This window comes from Ornithodoros turicata, chromosome 1 (genome assembly GCF_037126465.1).
Source record: "Ornithodoros turicata isolate Travis chromosome 1, ASM3712646v1, whole genome shotgun sequence".
NCBI classification, from domain to species: domain Eukaryota; kingdom Metazoa; phylum Arthropoda; class Arachnida; order Ixodida; family Argasidae; genus Ornithodoros; species Ornithodoros turicata.
Genome location: NC_088201.1, coordinates 47,674,990 through 47,691,133, shown reverse-complemented (window position 1 = coordinate 47,691,133; position 16,144 = coordinate 47,674,990). Strand labels below are relative to the sequence as shown.

The 16,144-nt window shown below is 41.6% G+C and overlaps 1 protein-coding gene across 2 annotated transcripts in view; it reads left to right on the top strand.

Moving 5' to 3' along the window:
- Window positions 1–204: 204 nt before the first annotated feature.
- LOC135378171 (meckelin-like) overlaps window positions 205–16,144 on the top strand; it is a 42,404-nt gene continuing 26,464 nt past the window's right edge. For both annotated transcript variants that reach the window (XM_064611102.1, XM_064611101.1), the window contains exons 1-13: window positions 205–462; window positions 799–887; window positions 962–1,061; window positions 4,274–4,358; window positions 5,179–5,245; window positions 6,083–6,163; window positions 6,237–6,299; window positions 8,498–8,634; window positions 9,406–9,508; window positions 12,312–12,398; window positions 12,477–12,539; window positions 12,637–12,694; window positions 12,811–12,903. In XM_064611102.1, the coding sequence (XP_064467172.1) occupies window positions 276–462; window positions 799–887; window positions 962–1,061; window positions 4,274–4,358; window positions 5,179–5,245; window positions 6,083–6,163; window positions 6,237–6,299; window positions 8,498–8,634; window positions 9,406–9,508; window positions 12,312–12,398; window positions 12,477–12,539; window positions 12,637–12,694; window positions 12,811–12,903 (1,213 nt within the window). In that variant the 5' untranslated portion in view covers window positions 205–275. The remainder of the gene's footprint in view (window positions 463–798; window positions 888–961; window positions 1,062–4,273; window positions 4,359–5,178; window positions 5,246–6,082; window positions 6,164–6,236; window positions 6,300–8,497; window positions 8,635–9,405; window positions 9,509–12,311; window positions 12,399–12,476; window positions 12,540–12,636; window positions 12,695–12,810; window positions 12,904–16,144) is intronic.

Here is a 16,144-nt window from a genome sequence, read left to right as displayed (position 1 = left end):
GATTCATGGTAAATGCGCTGCGTTTACTTCTTCCGCTTCCAGTTAATGTGTTTACTTATCAGTAGGCTATCTGTCATTTTTTCATGTGTATTTGTTACTGCTCTTGTGTGCATTGGTTGGTGATCATGTGTGCCTGGCATGGTGCCTGGGTTGCTCTCCCATTCCGGTCGTTGCACCTTTTTAGCGCTGGCAACATGTCACATAGCAACCGTTGCCCGTTGCTACCAACAATAGTGGCTGCGGTGCTCGAGTGATGCAGTACTTTCCAGCAAGAAATGTTTATTCTATTTTTCGCAGTAGCGTGGATTCACATCATTTGTGGTGTCACAGGACGATATTTGCTTGACTACAACACTCCCGAACACTGTATCCCTGACTACCACTTCGATACAGTCAGCCTGATGTGCGTGAAGTGTGGAAGCGACAGAGGACAAGAAAAGCTGCAGATTGCGTCCGGCGATGGTATGCACCGAATTTGAACGTGTCTTGTGGAAGCGTTAACTTTTGATGGCGATTATCAGTTTGTAATGAAGACAGAGAGAAATGGAAGCGGTAGATGTGATGCTCTAGATATGTGACGAGCATTTGTTGGGAAGCTGCGGCGACACACAAAGGAAACTGGGAAATGTAGTTCTGCATCTGAATAACGCACACATTCCAATGCCACACATTCGTACATGATAGGTTCTGACCTATTTATTTACATTTCCGCCTCGTACTGTTCACATTCCAACTCTATGGAGTTTGCTTTTTTATGTTTGTGTGTATATTGGTCCTTACTCACACTTCGTTTTGTAGGTTTATCTTGCCATTGCAGACCTCTCCACAGACTGACTGCTGTTTACAGCTCCACAAAAGTATCGTGTGAACAGTGCCCAGTGGGACAGGTTTGTACCAAAATAAATGATTTGATTCCTGCACAGTAGCGACAAATGTTGTATCCCGTTTTGTTGTTTACAAGGTGACATCATCGGATGGCTGGTCATGTGTCACGTGTACTGATGCAGTGCCCATTAAAAATGCAAGCAACACCTGTGGGGATTGTAGCCATGGAATATTTGGTAAGAAAATTTAGACATTGCAACAAGTTTAGTTTAATAAGACAAGTTTATGCATTTGACAGATGTCCTTTTGTGTGGGTGAACGCATGTGTCAGAAATCTTAGCCAACGGGGGTTTACCTAGTCAATCTTTCGTATTAACCTGTATGTTCACTCAAGATTTTTCTAATTCCAAAACAGCATTACTGCACTTCTGCTGTTTTATTATCATATGATTCTCATTGATAGCACCAAAGATGCACGATTGCTAGTGGGCTTTCTTGTGTTCATATAATGACCGTTTACATAAGTTCCAGAATTTAGACTTTGATGATATGGTGTTACATTGCAAAAGCATGATATATATCCCACAAATGGGAAAGGAGAATGACAAGCAAATGATGGGGAACGTTATGAACTGTGGTGGTTCTAAAGCAGGGGCATCGGAACTCCCACACCACCTGGGAGAAGCTGAAACTTGAAGGATTGATACATAAAGAAATTTCTCTATGCATAAAAAGAGCAGAATAGAACAACAGAGTCTACATGCGGTGCAGAATGACTCGAAATATGTGCAGTAGCTTCCACATTTGTCGTTCTGTTGATTATGAGATGGCAAAGTCTTTCTTTGTGCAAAGATTTGAAATAGACGTCTTTAGGTTTGTGTTTTGGATCAAACAGGTAGTGAAGCTACCAGCGGTTGGTTTGGTACTGCAATACCAGCAGATATGTTTTGTGCGCAGTAATAGTTAACAAGTAATTCACGGAAAAGCCAATGAGTGCCAGCGCCAGTGTGGTGTAAAGCACCCTCTAACTACAGACCCATTTCACTAACGTCCTTATGGTCTAACCTTTTGGAACACATAATTCATTCACATGTTTACAAATTTCTCGACTCGCAAGGTTTCTTCGTAGAATGTCAGCATTACTTCGGAAAAAAAATCCATGTGAGACTCCATTGGCTTTCTTTGTCAAGGACTAACACAGTAATCTTGATACAAATCATCAAACAGATGCTACCTTCACTGATGTTGCAAAAGCCTTTGACAAAGTTCCCCAGGCTGGCTTGTTATCAAAACATTCACAGCTGCTTATCTTATCATAAACAGTGTGTTTTTGCTAACAATGTCCTATCTTCTTTCCTACCTGTCACATCTGGGGAGCTATTCTCGATGCATTACTTCGTTTGCAAGCTATCATTGGTTGCCGAGCGAAGAAGGTGTGATGAAACGCAGATGAATGTGCAGAAATCTTCGCAGATAAATGTGTGATATACCACCAAATATCCTGCGCTGATGATGCTGATCTCAACCGAATAATAAGTTGGTTTTCTCACTGGCTTATGCCTTTAAACACTAACAAATACAAAGTCATATCATTCACTCGTTGTCTCAATACCATTACTTACCCTTATTCCCTCTCCAATACTCTTCTCCCTCGTTCTCTTACTCACAAATATCTTGGCTTACACTTAGTCTCAAATATCTCATGGTTTACCCATATCTCCCACATCATACCCGAAACAAATAGATATCTTGGGTACTTACGCTATAACCTCAAGCTTGCACTGCCTGGTCTTAAACTTCTCGCATAGACCAGCCTGATTCGCCCGAAGTTGGAATATGCCTCAATAATCTGGGACCCTCAGCAAGACTACCTCATTAATGTGCTAGAAGCCATGCAGAACCAAGCAGTTTGATTCATTTGTTCTAACTACTTGTGGTACACAAGCATACCTACACCGGAATACCAGCTGTCCCTGAGCAAACTATCAACATGACACACTCTGTCCAGATCATGTCTTCTGCATAAACTGTTTTACTGTAAACGCTCGTCATAAACTGTAAACGCTCGTCATCATTTTCCATCTCTTTCTCCCCACGAACGATAGCCAAGTGGAACATCCTCCCCCAGAACATTGTGTGTAACTGCGACAGAGCCCATTTCAGAGCCAGTGTTTCACATCTGTTATCATAAATTTGTTATCGATTTACTCATTATTGTTACTTTTTTCTACGTTCATGTCTTTTGTAGTACGATAACTGTGCCTCATATGTAATAATTAAATGATTTTGACGCTGTCATGTAACTGCACGTAGTGGCACTTTGCACATACGTGAAATAAATAAATAAATAAATAAAGGTAGCATCCCTGACTGGTAATCAGGAGGGTCGAGGTTCATTCCCTGGCACTGGCACTTATTGGCTTTTTTGTGAATTAATTTATTTGTTCACTTTGTCCCTTAGGCACTTAGATGCTCTATGTGCTGTGTTTGTTCCTACATGGAGCTCGCCTCAGCTCATTTGTCTATGAGTAATAGTTTTTCCTTACTGGTACTGCATCAACCCTGCTCGCTGTAAATGCTTACCTGCATTAAACAAAATTCATGTGAATGAACATGCATATACTGAAAATAGTCTGCCTTATCATTTTCATTAATTTGATTTTATTTACTATCAGGAGAGGGATTTACATAAAGGGGGGAAGTTGCAACTTAAAGAATACACACAGATTCGTAAAGGCAAAAGAAATACAACACAAGAAAACCCAACAACAACAATCACAATTCAATTACCATGAAATAGATCACTACACTTGGATATAAAAATGGATAGCCTATGTTCAGAGACAATGTGAGCGGGAAGATTGTAGCAGTTAGATGTCATTAATTCATAGGGTGAATGTAGGTATTTATTTGTGCACGCAGGGGAAGCTAGTACGTTATGTGGGTGGTTGAGTCGAAGGAACAATCTGTGAGGAGGTTGACAATATACTGGGTGCGGAAGAGGGTGGTTATAATAAAGTTGGAGAAAAAATGCAAGATCAGATACCTTTCATCTAATATGCAATGGAGTAAGTGAGAGCTGTGCTTTGATGGCAGAGATGCTGGAAAAAGTGCCGTAATCTCGAGAAATGAACCGCTTGGCTCGATTTTGCACTGTCTCTGTCTTATCTAGTAGATGAGTTTGAGAGGGATTTCGAGACAGGATAACGGTTCCTTGTGCGATCTCCGTCCATGAAAGAGGGGGCCAGGCCCCCAGAGCCTGAACGTACGGGTGAGTGGCGCCCCCCCACCTTCCAATGCCCCTGTTCTAAAGCTGCCAGACTGAAAGGTAAACTGTAGGGGTTATGTTCCTAGCAGTTATGATACCTACTGCCCTTCAGAAGGACTGTGTGTTCCTGATGATGCAGATACCAATGTCATGTTTAAAATAATTTCCATATTTTACAAGAGGAAACCACGGGTCAAGATGGTGACAAGCAGTTATCATGCACAGAGTGCCCAGGGGACACATGGCCTAACATTGATCGCACAAGGTAAGTTAGCTTTCGTTGCCACCGCTTAAAGATTAGATTAGTCATGCACAGATATTAGATTTCTGGTTCAAAGGGGACACAGAGTAAGTAAATTGTGATATACCTTCGATGACTTTGAATATGGATTAAGTTTTAAACAGTTGTCCAATATTGAGAATGCCTGCTGGCAATCAAATGCATACTAACAAGCAACTCTCACTCTACATGTTGTCGTATAACACAAGAAGCCTTCTTTGTGCTTCAAAGGCTGTAATTTAGGGCCTAAAGTTCTTGTTCTAGCCAATTTAAATGTTTCTAAACATTAATTTAGTTTTTGTATGCTCCCAGAACAGAAATCATGGACACAGATATGTCTGCTATACGTGGTGAATGTAGCAACCAGCTGAATTGAACAAATAATTACTTGGAGAAAGTCACATTTTTGGTACGCTGAATAGTTACAAAATTTTAACATCAATGTTGTAGTCAAAGTACTCAGACGTACGTATTGGTGATTTATGTGTTCATGATGTGGTATTCTAACATTTTATGTTGCATGCATTGGTAACACTAACCTACCTACCTACCTACTACTCAGATGCTCTGAGTCCGGTCTGGTGAGTACTGCTGAGACAGTCCTACTGTGCCAATCTCTATCAGTTTCACAGAGTGGTTCAGGTTGTAATGTAGTGACATTGAATTGTGAGGTACTGTGCGAGGATCTGTGTTTCAGCGATGTAGTTCATCGCTGAAAGGTCGTATTAAAACTCGTTAGTACTTTGGATGTGCTAACGGGTAATTTCTGTGGTATGTAAAGCATTTGACTTTATTTTCAATTCAGGTGTGTACGTTGTCCTGACGAATTTCGTTTGGCCAATACAAGCTTTTGTTCCTGTCCTGCTGATAAAGTAAGCCAATTCAATGACTTTTGCAGTTATGACATTTGTTTCCCAAATAACTCAAACATGTGCACCATAGTTGTATGGAGGGATGTGTATCGTGCCTTTTCTAAAGCACAATTTATTTAGTGATATGTGGAATTCCATTGCTGAGGAGAATAATAAACACTAACTTAAAAGCTGCTTACTCCCACTCTCCCAAATGGAAAAGTTTTTGTAACGAAAAATAAGTTTTGAAAGTAATCTTGCAAATTGTACTTGAAATAATACAGGTTGAAATGGAACTCCATGCATAGGTTTAGAAATCCTCATTCTAAACAAAATTATGCTTACTCATTCACTTATCTTTTGAATGTCAAGTGAATTCACCTGAGGAAGGTGCTTATGGGGAACAATGAAACTAAAACCTGTCCCATTGCACGGTGCTCCATCTGTTGACATTGTAAGAATGGAAAGGGTGTCAAAGTGGAATGCATTCTTTTCTTTGCTGCTGCACATGCCAAATTTGTGACATTACACACACAGGTTGTCAGTGGAGGGGTGTGATTTGGAAAAATAGCAAAACTAGTTCTTAAAATGTAACATGCATTTAGTATGTTGTTGATCGTATTCGGGGAAAACCTTGGTTTAAGGCTGTTCATACTGAGCACTTTTCATGTGAAGCATACTGAACTGTTTGTGTGACATTAAATATTATGCGGACTTCCATTTTGAATGCTGTGTAGCCCAGTTGAAGTACCGTGGTGAAAAAGAAACTGTGCTTAGCTGACTGAACAGTCACTATTTTAGAATACAGCAATTTGTAATAAAGTGCTAACTATGACATCTTCACTGCTTCTTATCCAGTATGTGTTGACCGGAGGTACCTGCATTCCCAGGGAAAATTTACTGCCAAATGCTGACTCAGCAAAGTTTGTGAAATACTCAGTACGCATATTATTTCTCAACTTGCATGCAAAGTCACAGCCCTCTTGCTCATGCTTTACTGTCCTCAATACAGGGCAGTACGTTTCCATCAAGGTTGTTCCAAAGTCATTTTCAAGCTGCTCTGCATAACTGCAAGGTTTGTTATTTTTTTCCTACTCATTTAGGTACAGGCTTCAAAATATGCCTAGGAGAGAAGTCTAAGTAGTATATTTAGGGCCTGACATTTTCGGGTTATATTTTTTAACAAAACCGAGGGGGGGGGGGGGGTAAATATCTGGTTATATTTTGCTTCAAGAACTCGGGTGTAATCGGGCTGAACTGAACCTCATTCAACCCAATTCTGGTGGAATCGGATTGGATCAGGCATGAATCTTTGGTTTACTCGAGGGGAGGAGGATATTTATTAGAACAAAGGGAAAAAAAGGGGGAAGGTGGTTTACTCGGCATAATACACATGACACACCAGTAGACACAGAGTATCAATATTTAGTCCACGCATCTAAGAGGTGGCATGGTATCTGTTCAGTTTGGATCTCCCTGATCCAGCAGTTTTTTGAGAAATACCTGGTTAAGCCATGTTTTTTCAGATTTGAATCAGGAGGTAAATATCGGACATAATCGGGTACATAACCCTAAAGAGTCAGGCCCTAAGTATATTGCATGCTTTAGCAAGGTGCACCTTCTGTGACATGCTACGTATGACAACTTGCCCCATGAAAATCGTTTCAAACTTTGCACAGAGAAAGAGTGCAAACATCAATGTATTTGGTGTGATCAGTAGGCACAATGTCAATTTCTCTAATTGTAACAATGCCTAATAATTTTGCAGGGCCAAACTCGGGAAGGATGTGAGTGTGTGGGTATGCATGAGATACAAAAGTGGGCAAAAGTAGGCAAACATACACTGAATGTACTCAGAATCAGCGATGGGCAAAGTACTTCAAAACTGTGCTTAAAGTAAAGTACATTGCCAAATGAGTCGCTCCACCTCTCGCTGATCGGTGGTCACAAAAACTCATCAGTTGTGCGTTAAGATAGTGTCATTGCAACTCACATAATAAATACATGGCAAAGCTGAACAGCTTGCATGGTGAGACTTTTCTTAACAACCAGTTGGCATTTACAATTTCTGAGGGGGAACTGTGCAAAACTTTGCTGAATGGCGAGTTTATCACAGTGGATCAGAGCGGTCTGAAACATCAAACAGCTTGTATCAAGTTGTATGGCATAACTTCCTGTAAAGCTTGTTATTATTGTTATGTATACCACACCCACCATAGCTACTTTTCGTAGTTTTTTACCTGTATTGCCATTTTCCTCTTGAAATAAAACCTTTAAAAATTCAAGTATGAGTTGTTCATAAAATGTTTTGGAATTCAGAAGGGGTCTGTAAATTTGCCCCAGGCTACTAAACATGCATTGTTTACAGCATTGTGTGTTACGGTATGTGCAGTGAGATTTTAATATTCGAACAGCTTTTGGAATTGCAGTAGCTACGTATTTTGGAATTTTATAAGTATGTTTCAGTATTTTGCTGCTTATTTCATGCACCTCAAACCCCTATTTATTGTGTTGAAACATCCAGTGCCAGGTGATGAGACATGATAAATTAAGCAGCTATACTATATTTGCCTCTCTTTTTTTAAACAGTTAATGTAGTTTGTGCAGGTTCCTAGAAGTTGGTGATTGTGAACAGGCACAATTGAACCTCTGTATGCAATAACCCTTATCAACTTATCCCCTTTTTGCTATTTTTGCTGCAATGACATCTACATACCAGTATGTACCTGCCAAAGAAAATTTAGCACCTTATTGCAATTTATTGGCCCGCTATAGGAGGGTAAGAAACTGGAAATGCATGTATGTCAATGGGATGGACAATCAGATCAGGCCCCTTTTCTCGGTTTGGGATTTTTCGATTTATCCCCTTATTGCATACAGAGGTTCAATTTATGTGGTTTGGCTAGTAAAGGCTAGTGAAAAGAGGAGGATCTAGAGAGTTAGGCAACAAAGAAGAAAATTTGTGCAAGACCAAACTAACTGCTTGTATTACAAAACTACCCTGGTAGTTCTTTATTGAGCCAAAAATGGTGTAGAACCTTTTGGCATTGAGAAGAACTCTTTCAGAAAAATTCTTATGTCATTTATCTTAAGTATCTAAAACATCCATGAGTACACAAAGTTGCAAAGCAACAAACAACAACAAGTTTTGTCAAGGACTGTGACTGTGCTGAAACAGTTGCAAGAACTTTTTGCTTTTGTTGTGCCTCAGACTTGTCACCAACTCTTCTCTTCAGATGCAAACCAACCATTGCATTTTTCAATTTTCAATAGGTTCATGGCAATGAAACTGCATGTCAGGTGCTTGCTAACTTCTGTGTGCTGCAGCTTTATGACCGTGACACAGACGGCAATGCATGCTGGCATTACCTTAAGCTTGGGGACTCACCATCCAACAGTAGGAAGGAGAGGTATGTCCTAAAAACTGTGGTGTGCCAGTCTTCCTCCAGTCAGGCAATGGTGCAAAACTGTGAAGAAGCACATCCGAAACGATATTGTGCCAGCACTTTCCTATACAGTGTAAGGAAGTGTAAAAAGGTCACAAAATATCACCAAGCCTTGCACACTGCCTTGAATTTGTAGTGTGCTACTCATCCTCACTGCGACTATGAAAAGATCAACAAGCCTACATGATATGTTACCGCATGTGCACTTCCCTAGCAAGGTAGAGCTGAGCTTTACACATACAGTTTTGCAACCTTCCTTTTGATCACACACAGCGGCCACGAGATCAAACAACGAATTTGTTGCTTCGACAGCCAAGGTGAAGTCTTGAAAAATTACAATAAGGTGAAGCTTTGTGCACTGGCTCAGATCAGTATTGTTCTAGGTCATTTTCAGTCAGGCAGCAATATTAGAAAGTTTTTGTTGTATCCTAGATTTCCCTTTAGGGTGCATCTCATGTTAACGATCTGGACTGCTTCATTGCATTCAGTTCATTTTATCTAGCTACCTTCTATTTATCTAAATCCTGATTATGTGTTTTTGAATAAGCAGGAAATAACAAAGATTCATGTTACATGTTAGTGTGCTACACATACAAAAGAACAAGAGGACTCACTGCACGACAGGTCTTGTTCTTTTCTACATGTGATACCCAAGTAACATGAACCTAGAACAACAACACACCAAATGTTTTTTTTACTTGGAGATAACAAAGTATAGCAGATTTCTGTAATTAGGCCTCCAAATGCCCCATGGCTATTCTACTTGGATGATGACGCATCTTCAGTTGTTTACCGAACAGATATTCCGAACGAGTTCACGATAAAGCCATGGAAGAATGTAAGTGACAATCAAATCATGCATGCAATATTCTGTAACTGCTGAACTGTTAAAAATTCACTTCCTTCTACTTAAAAAAAAAAAAAATCCACACTCTAATGCATTGCATGCAGTTCACTTGACAGATAGAATTCTGAGCAGTCACTATTTCTGTTCTTTATTTTTTTGCTTGGTAATTGAAAGAAGCATGCTTTCAAATTTCCAAGATAAATAGTTTTGCTGCAAAACCGCCAGCAGCCATGCACTCTGATTTATTGTTGCTTTGACCAGGGAAGGGTAACAGAAACAGCTAGAAACGGTGTATTAACGAAATTGGAGATGGTAAAGATAACGGAAACACATACCACGGTCCTCCATTGCCGGAAACAGAAACGGAAACGAAAATTATCGTCCAGTATTGAATTCGGGTATTGGCTGTTCATGTTGTGCGATGACATTTGAGTGACTCTTTTTTTTCTTTTTTTTTGATGACTCCATTCCCTGTAACGCTCTAAATACTACATGAGAGCATGGAAAGAAAGCGCAATATTGGATCTCGAGGGTGCATCCCTCGCTTACCTCGTCCCAGTCCTCATAACTCCATGACATCAACACATGACTATACTCCAAAATAGCACGAGGATAACAGCCTACGATTTCTAGTTACTTCTGTGGAGGCAGGTTGCAAGAGTAGTTTATTCCAACGATTGCGGTTCGAGAGAAGCGGGGTGTGCGCGCAATGCCCATGCGCATCCCGTCAGGTCATCTTCCTCCGCTACACTGCTCCACCCCACCCAGGACGAGACTGGTAGAAGAAACTGGACTCGCTTTGGTGACGTTCGGCAGGTAGCAGGTCGGGGGAGAGGCGCGTCGTCGGAGAATAGGGAGGCTGGTTTAAGCCTGTCGATTGCGACTGTTTCCGGGTGCCCACCGATTCTTAACGTAAAGGTAGCGTCTCCGCGCTTGAGAACTTCGTACGGGCCGTCATATGGCCGCTGGAGGGGTTTCCTGACCGCGTCGCGGCGTAGAAAAACGTGCTTTGCCGTTTTGAGCGCTGCGGGGACGAATGTTGGCCAAGTACTGCAGGCCCGAGTTGCCACAGGCCGGAGATTTGCCATGGACTGGCGAAGTCCGCGGAGGAAGTCAGCGCTAGGAGCGGCGTCGTGAGGGGCTGCAGATAAGAATTCGCCGGGCAAGCGCAACGTAGTGCCATACAACAGCTCTGCTGTGGAACAACCCAGGTCGTCGCGTATGACGCAACGGAGGCCGAGCAGCACGAGAGGGAGATGATCTACCCAGTTGCTCGGATCCGGATAAGCACGCAGGGCAGACTTCAGCTGTCGATGACATCGCTCGACAAGTCCGTTGGCCGCAGGATGGTATGCCGTTGTTTTGCGATGGGTGTAGCCGAAGAGCCGCGACAGTTGGTGAAAGAGGCGGGAAAGAGAGAAGGTTGCGTGTTCAAATCACGTCCGGGTCACCAGTTTGTGGAGGCAGGTTGCAACAGTAGTTTATTCCAACGATTGCGGTTCGAGAGAAGCGGGGTGTGCGCGCGATGCCCATGCGCATCCCGTCAGGTCATCTTCCTCCGCTACACTTCTTTTGTTCATTTTTCATTTCACTGTGGCCATGGCAGTATTATTTACTACTGAGAGCGTCCGCTTATGAATGCGACATTGGATGAAGGTTATGCCCATCTTGAGCTGCTGGTCTCTGAGTGACTGAAGACATGTTCCTACATTTAAAAAAAAATCTTGCAAGATGTGCGCATCCCAACGACGTAAAATTACTGTAGTGTGTATGCGTGACACCGAAGCAGCACTTGGGCAAAACAGGGTGCTGACAGAGCCGGATGGACTGCCCTCCCGCAGCTCTGTACCAGCCATTTCATTGCCCGAAACAGTAACGGAAACGTAAGCGAAATAAAATTGAAAGGCCGGTAGCAGAAACGAAAACATAGCATAACCAAAATGGAAACTGTAACCAAAATACGTCCGTTATCCTTCCCTGGCTTTGGCCCTGAACCTTATGATAGGGATCTCACAATGCAATCCTGGTGTACAACAGCATATATACCTCTGTGTGTATACTCTGTGTATACAACACAATGAACACCTGTAAAAGCTATTAACGTCACAGTTAACGTACAGTCATACACGAGAGCAAATTTCATTCTAAACGTACTCCAATACAGTGTGTTCCATTTACTGAATTCAAATTTCAAATTTCCATTGTCCAATCAGGATGTAGATCTTGCAGGCCAATGAGTAGCGCCCCTAGCGGATTGTGCGGACGGGCTCCTCATAGGGGTTGCTAATTATGACATGGTCGTTATAATCTAGTAGATCGTGGTGAATACATCAATAGTCGCCTTCCAGGTTAATCTGCGACTCATCAGGGAATATTGCACGGCTCCACTGCAATTCCGCTCACGTGGCTTGTTCTCTGTGCCACTCGCACAGATCTTTCCACTGGCCGTGTTCAAATTATACACTGTATGGACCTCCGCTCTGACAATGCTGGTGCAACTGTCAGTACGCGATGTACCTTGATACATGTTTCCCCATGTCCACTGCCGAGTGCATGGACATAGCCCTAGGAATCGGTCCTCCCAAGGCTCTGAAAATTATTTTTACAGGCAGCCTAAAATGTGCAAGGTCGTTCTCTAAGTTTGACAGAAGTGCAAGGTTTTGAAGCTTAAGTTTTATGATATTGAATATTATCAGTCCCTGTAGTCAGGGATTCGCTCTTTCATTATCTCAGGCAGACAAAAACTGCAATTGGGCCATCGTTTTGAAATTGACACAATTTCCCCCTCTTTTAGACTTCATACATATACATTATTGCTGGGACCTACAGCGTTCAGGGGAACTTTTGTGGATTGAGAGAATTAAATATAAACGAAATTATGGTAAGAGAAAGCTTTGTACGGTACTATTACCTGTTGCATAGCTAGCACCATACTAATATATCGTTTCATCCTCTTTAGCTTTGTAATCTGGGTCTGCAGAATAAGGACATCCTCAGGTTTGGAACAGCTTTTTCGCATAAGGTCAGCAACAGAATGGTGTCCACATGTCTTCTACACATGTGTGGTTGCTTGGGTTTTGTTAGATAAAGTCTGTAGAAATTTGCGGTTTGTCTTGCAGTGCCATGTGGATGTTCGAGAACTTTGGGACAACTCGAAGACGGTATTCTATGATTTATGTACGCCTGTTATTCCATAACATAACTCATGAGCATCTAAACAGGCTTTCCAACTCTATATGTTTACAGTTCTGTCTCAAAGGATTATTTCAGAAACCTTGCCCTTAATGTTTCAGTTTTACAATCCAATCGGGGCACATGGCACAAGTTCTATCCCATTCCAGTGAAGATTGCAAACATCGAGCATAAATCCAGGAGGGTTAATACGGGTGAGCTACCATCAAACATTCTAGAGAGTAAGAGAGTTCACAGTTGACATGCTAGAAGTCAAAACTATTCTTTAATGTTATCATGTGAGACAGTATGAATGGAATGAGAAATAACCAGCGCATCTCTGTGGACCAGACACCAATGAGGTGGCTCAAGCTTCCCTTACAGGAAAGTATAACTACACTCATTTTACAGTGACAGCTGTTAAGGGTTCAATTTCGTGCCGATCCTGTCTGATATGTCGCATTGCCGAAACACAGACGAGGAGAAACGAAGAAGAAATGCATCGTGGTGGTGTCCATGTACATTTCCCCCAACGTGCCCCGTACCAAGATACTGTTTGTGCATTACTGGCTGAAACTTTCGCCACTGATCGAACCTCAACATACTATGGTGGCCATAAGGCACACCGTCCGGTCTTTTAGCACCCTGCTGCCGACAAACACCCTGAGGCATATCAAGCACAACACCCTGGTGCTGACCAAGATGATCTTGCTGTGGACCGCATTCAACAGAGCAAACCATGCGCGTAGTGACAGACGAGCTCAGATAAACATCTCTGTTGCTGTCGTTTTGATGTAACTTGCATCATATCTGCCAGTTTTTTTTCTTCTTTTCATTCTACACACATTCTAATAATGCAGGAAGTATGATACCTGATGATGATTGATGATGATCAAAATTCTCCGGCACTTGTAAATTCCGCGATTTTCCGCGGCAAGGAGTCAATGGCTGCTTGGAACAGGAAACACTTCATTTTCTTGGATAATGTGGGAACAAAAAATATTTGATAAAATTACAGATAGAAAGCACTGTTGTGGCTCAGCGTTACATACATGATATCCTGTGTTCTCCTTTGATGTGGTCTGTTGCCTGCAATCATTTTATACCTGCTGAAAGATCTTTCAGCATCTACAGAGTTTATGGGAACTTTATAGGAAGGAGATTACAATACATGCCCTGGGGAAGTTACATCTTTAGGACACCCTGTTTTGTTCCTGGGCTGTATGCATTATTTAAGAGTCAACTTTTTAAAGGCAACCTCTCAGACATCAAATCAAAATCCCCCATGCCACCGCTAAACTGCACACGGGAGGGCACCACCCTTTTCTTAGGGGAAGTATGCACGACAAACTTGGGCTAACGTTGTTTTAAGCTAAACTACAATCTGTCTGTGTTGGTCATGCAGCATTGGCAATTTCGTAAAGCAGGCTTCACCTCGTGCAGGGAAGCGTCAGGTGAAGCCAGCTTTCGGGAGGTGTCGTTCATATGGGCGAATAGTCGAATATTCGGAAACCCGAATATTGGGTATTCGATTCGCGAATTGAATACTTCGAATGATTGATATTCGATTCGAATTCGAGAACTCGAGTAAAGGGATTCCGTGAAATTCCGTGCCAAACGACGGATTACGCGATGAATTCCAGATTCCGCGAAATTTCGCGGGATCACGGGAGACCCTGGTCCTTAATGATACCTTTGTTAGCGAAAGCACTTGTTATGAACAGTCTCGAAACAAGCATTTCCTTTTTCCTTTTTTTTTTGTTGTAGAATCACCAGAAGCTTCTTAAATGAAGTTTACATTTTTTATATTTGCCTTTGGGCCAAATGGAATCGCTCTGTGAACAACCGGTGTACACCCAGAGCCCTCCAATATAATGAACCATGTTTTAGTGGAGCCCATTTCAGAGGATTCATTGTAATGAGCCTCATGTTAGATAATATTTCAGGGGATACAGCAACGTGTTATGTTTTAGGGAGTGACGTTTTAGCAAAATACTTGTGGTTTCTCTGTTGATTTCGTTTCGGTGGGCTTCCTTTCCTCAGTGGGTGCTTATACTAAAATTTCGAGCTACTGACCTCAGCAAAAGAGGGGATCATACAAATGCACTCTGGAGAGGGCATTACATGGGAGGAGAGGTGGTTGCAGGCAAGCAAATCAAAGAAATACAATAAATGCAGTTAATAGGGAGAATCAGTAGATTCGAAGGTGATCGCGATAATGGTTCTGAATGCATAATTGTGCTATTCATTTGTAGTGGCTAATGTCACATCGCTGATCTTGGATTTTGATAGCACTGTTTATTGTATGGTTTCTCACGGTGCTTGCGACCTACACCTCAGTAATAAAAAGTGGTGGAGAGTGTGGAAATCACATCAGCACACATTGGATATAATGGAATGAAAACAATACATCACCAAGGAAATGGAAAATATGAAGAAAAAAATGGTGCCACTAAGGAAAAGTTAAATGGTGACATCTGTATAAGCAACTGCACAATTGAGTGGCATCAGTTAGTTACAGTGTAGCACAATCAAATGTTCCTGTCAATTTGTGGATTTGGAAATATTGAATCAAGCGAAAAAAGGTGTAACATTTAGAAGGAAGCAGTCTGATTTCAGAGAGCAGGAGAGAGATCAAATTTATGAAAGGGGCAATAAGCAGGAAATTTTCTTACACACATCTCCAATGTAAGTGTGACATTTTTAATGAAATATTTCTTCTGTAAGACAAGTAGTAGTTGTTAACAGCAGATACGGTTACACAAGGATGCAAAGAATTTCAAATTGATGATTAAATTTACCTTCTTCAAATCAACTAACTAAGAGTGGTATGTACTGCTTGCGGCATACTTGTCTGAAATTGACAGCTCGCAGTTTATCCTGTCTGAAATCTCAAAGTTTTGCAAGATTGTTTCTTCCAGCTAATAGACTCGTATGGCATACTGCACCCTCAAACACAATAATGGTACAGCTCCTTCAGGGACCAAATCAATATGAGCTGCTGTACCTTTGAATTAAGATTTCAGTCAAGTATGTCACAAGCAGTACTTCTGCCTTATTGATGACGTGACCAGCATGAGAAGGATTGCTTTGGAAGTGAACCCCTAGATAGTTGTATGAGGTACAAAGTACGGAGTGAGGTACAAAGAGTGTACGATAACAAAATAGGATGCAGCAACATTTCCTGGCTTTAGGCAACATTAAACACTTGTTGAACTAGTCATCAAAAAAGGTGAAGAAACGTGAGTGTAAATAGCACAGACAGCTGTGAACAAAAAAAGAAAAAAAGATGACTCCTGGTAGATAATTAATATATGGTGTGAACAGCAGAGGTCTCTATGCTGTATGTTATTCAGTGAAATTTCGAACATTCCCCATTTGCAAACGCGAACTAAAACATGGGGTGGATCCGAATTCACAGTGGCAGGAATAATCCTGGTTTGGATCAGGTGATGT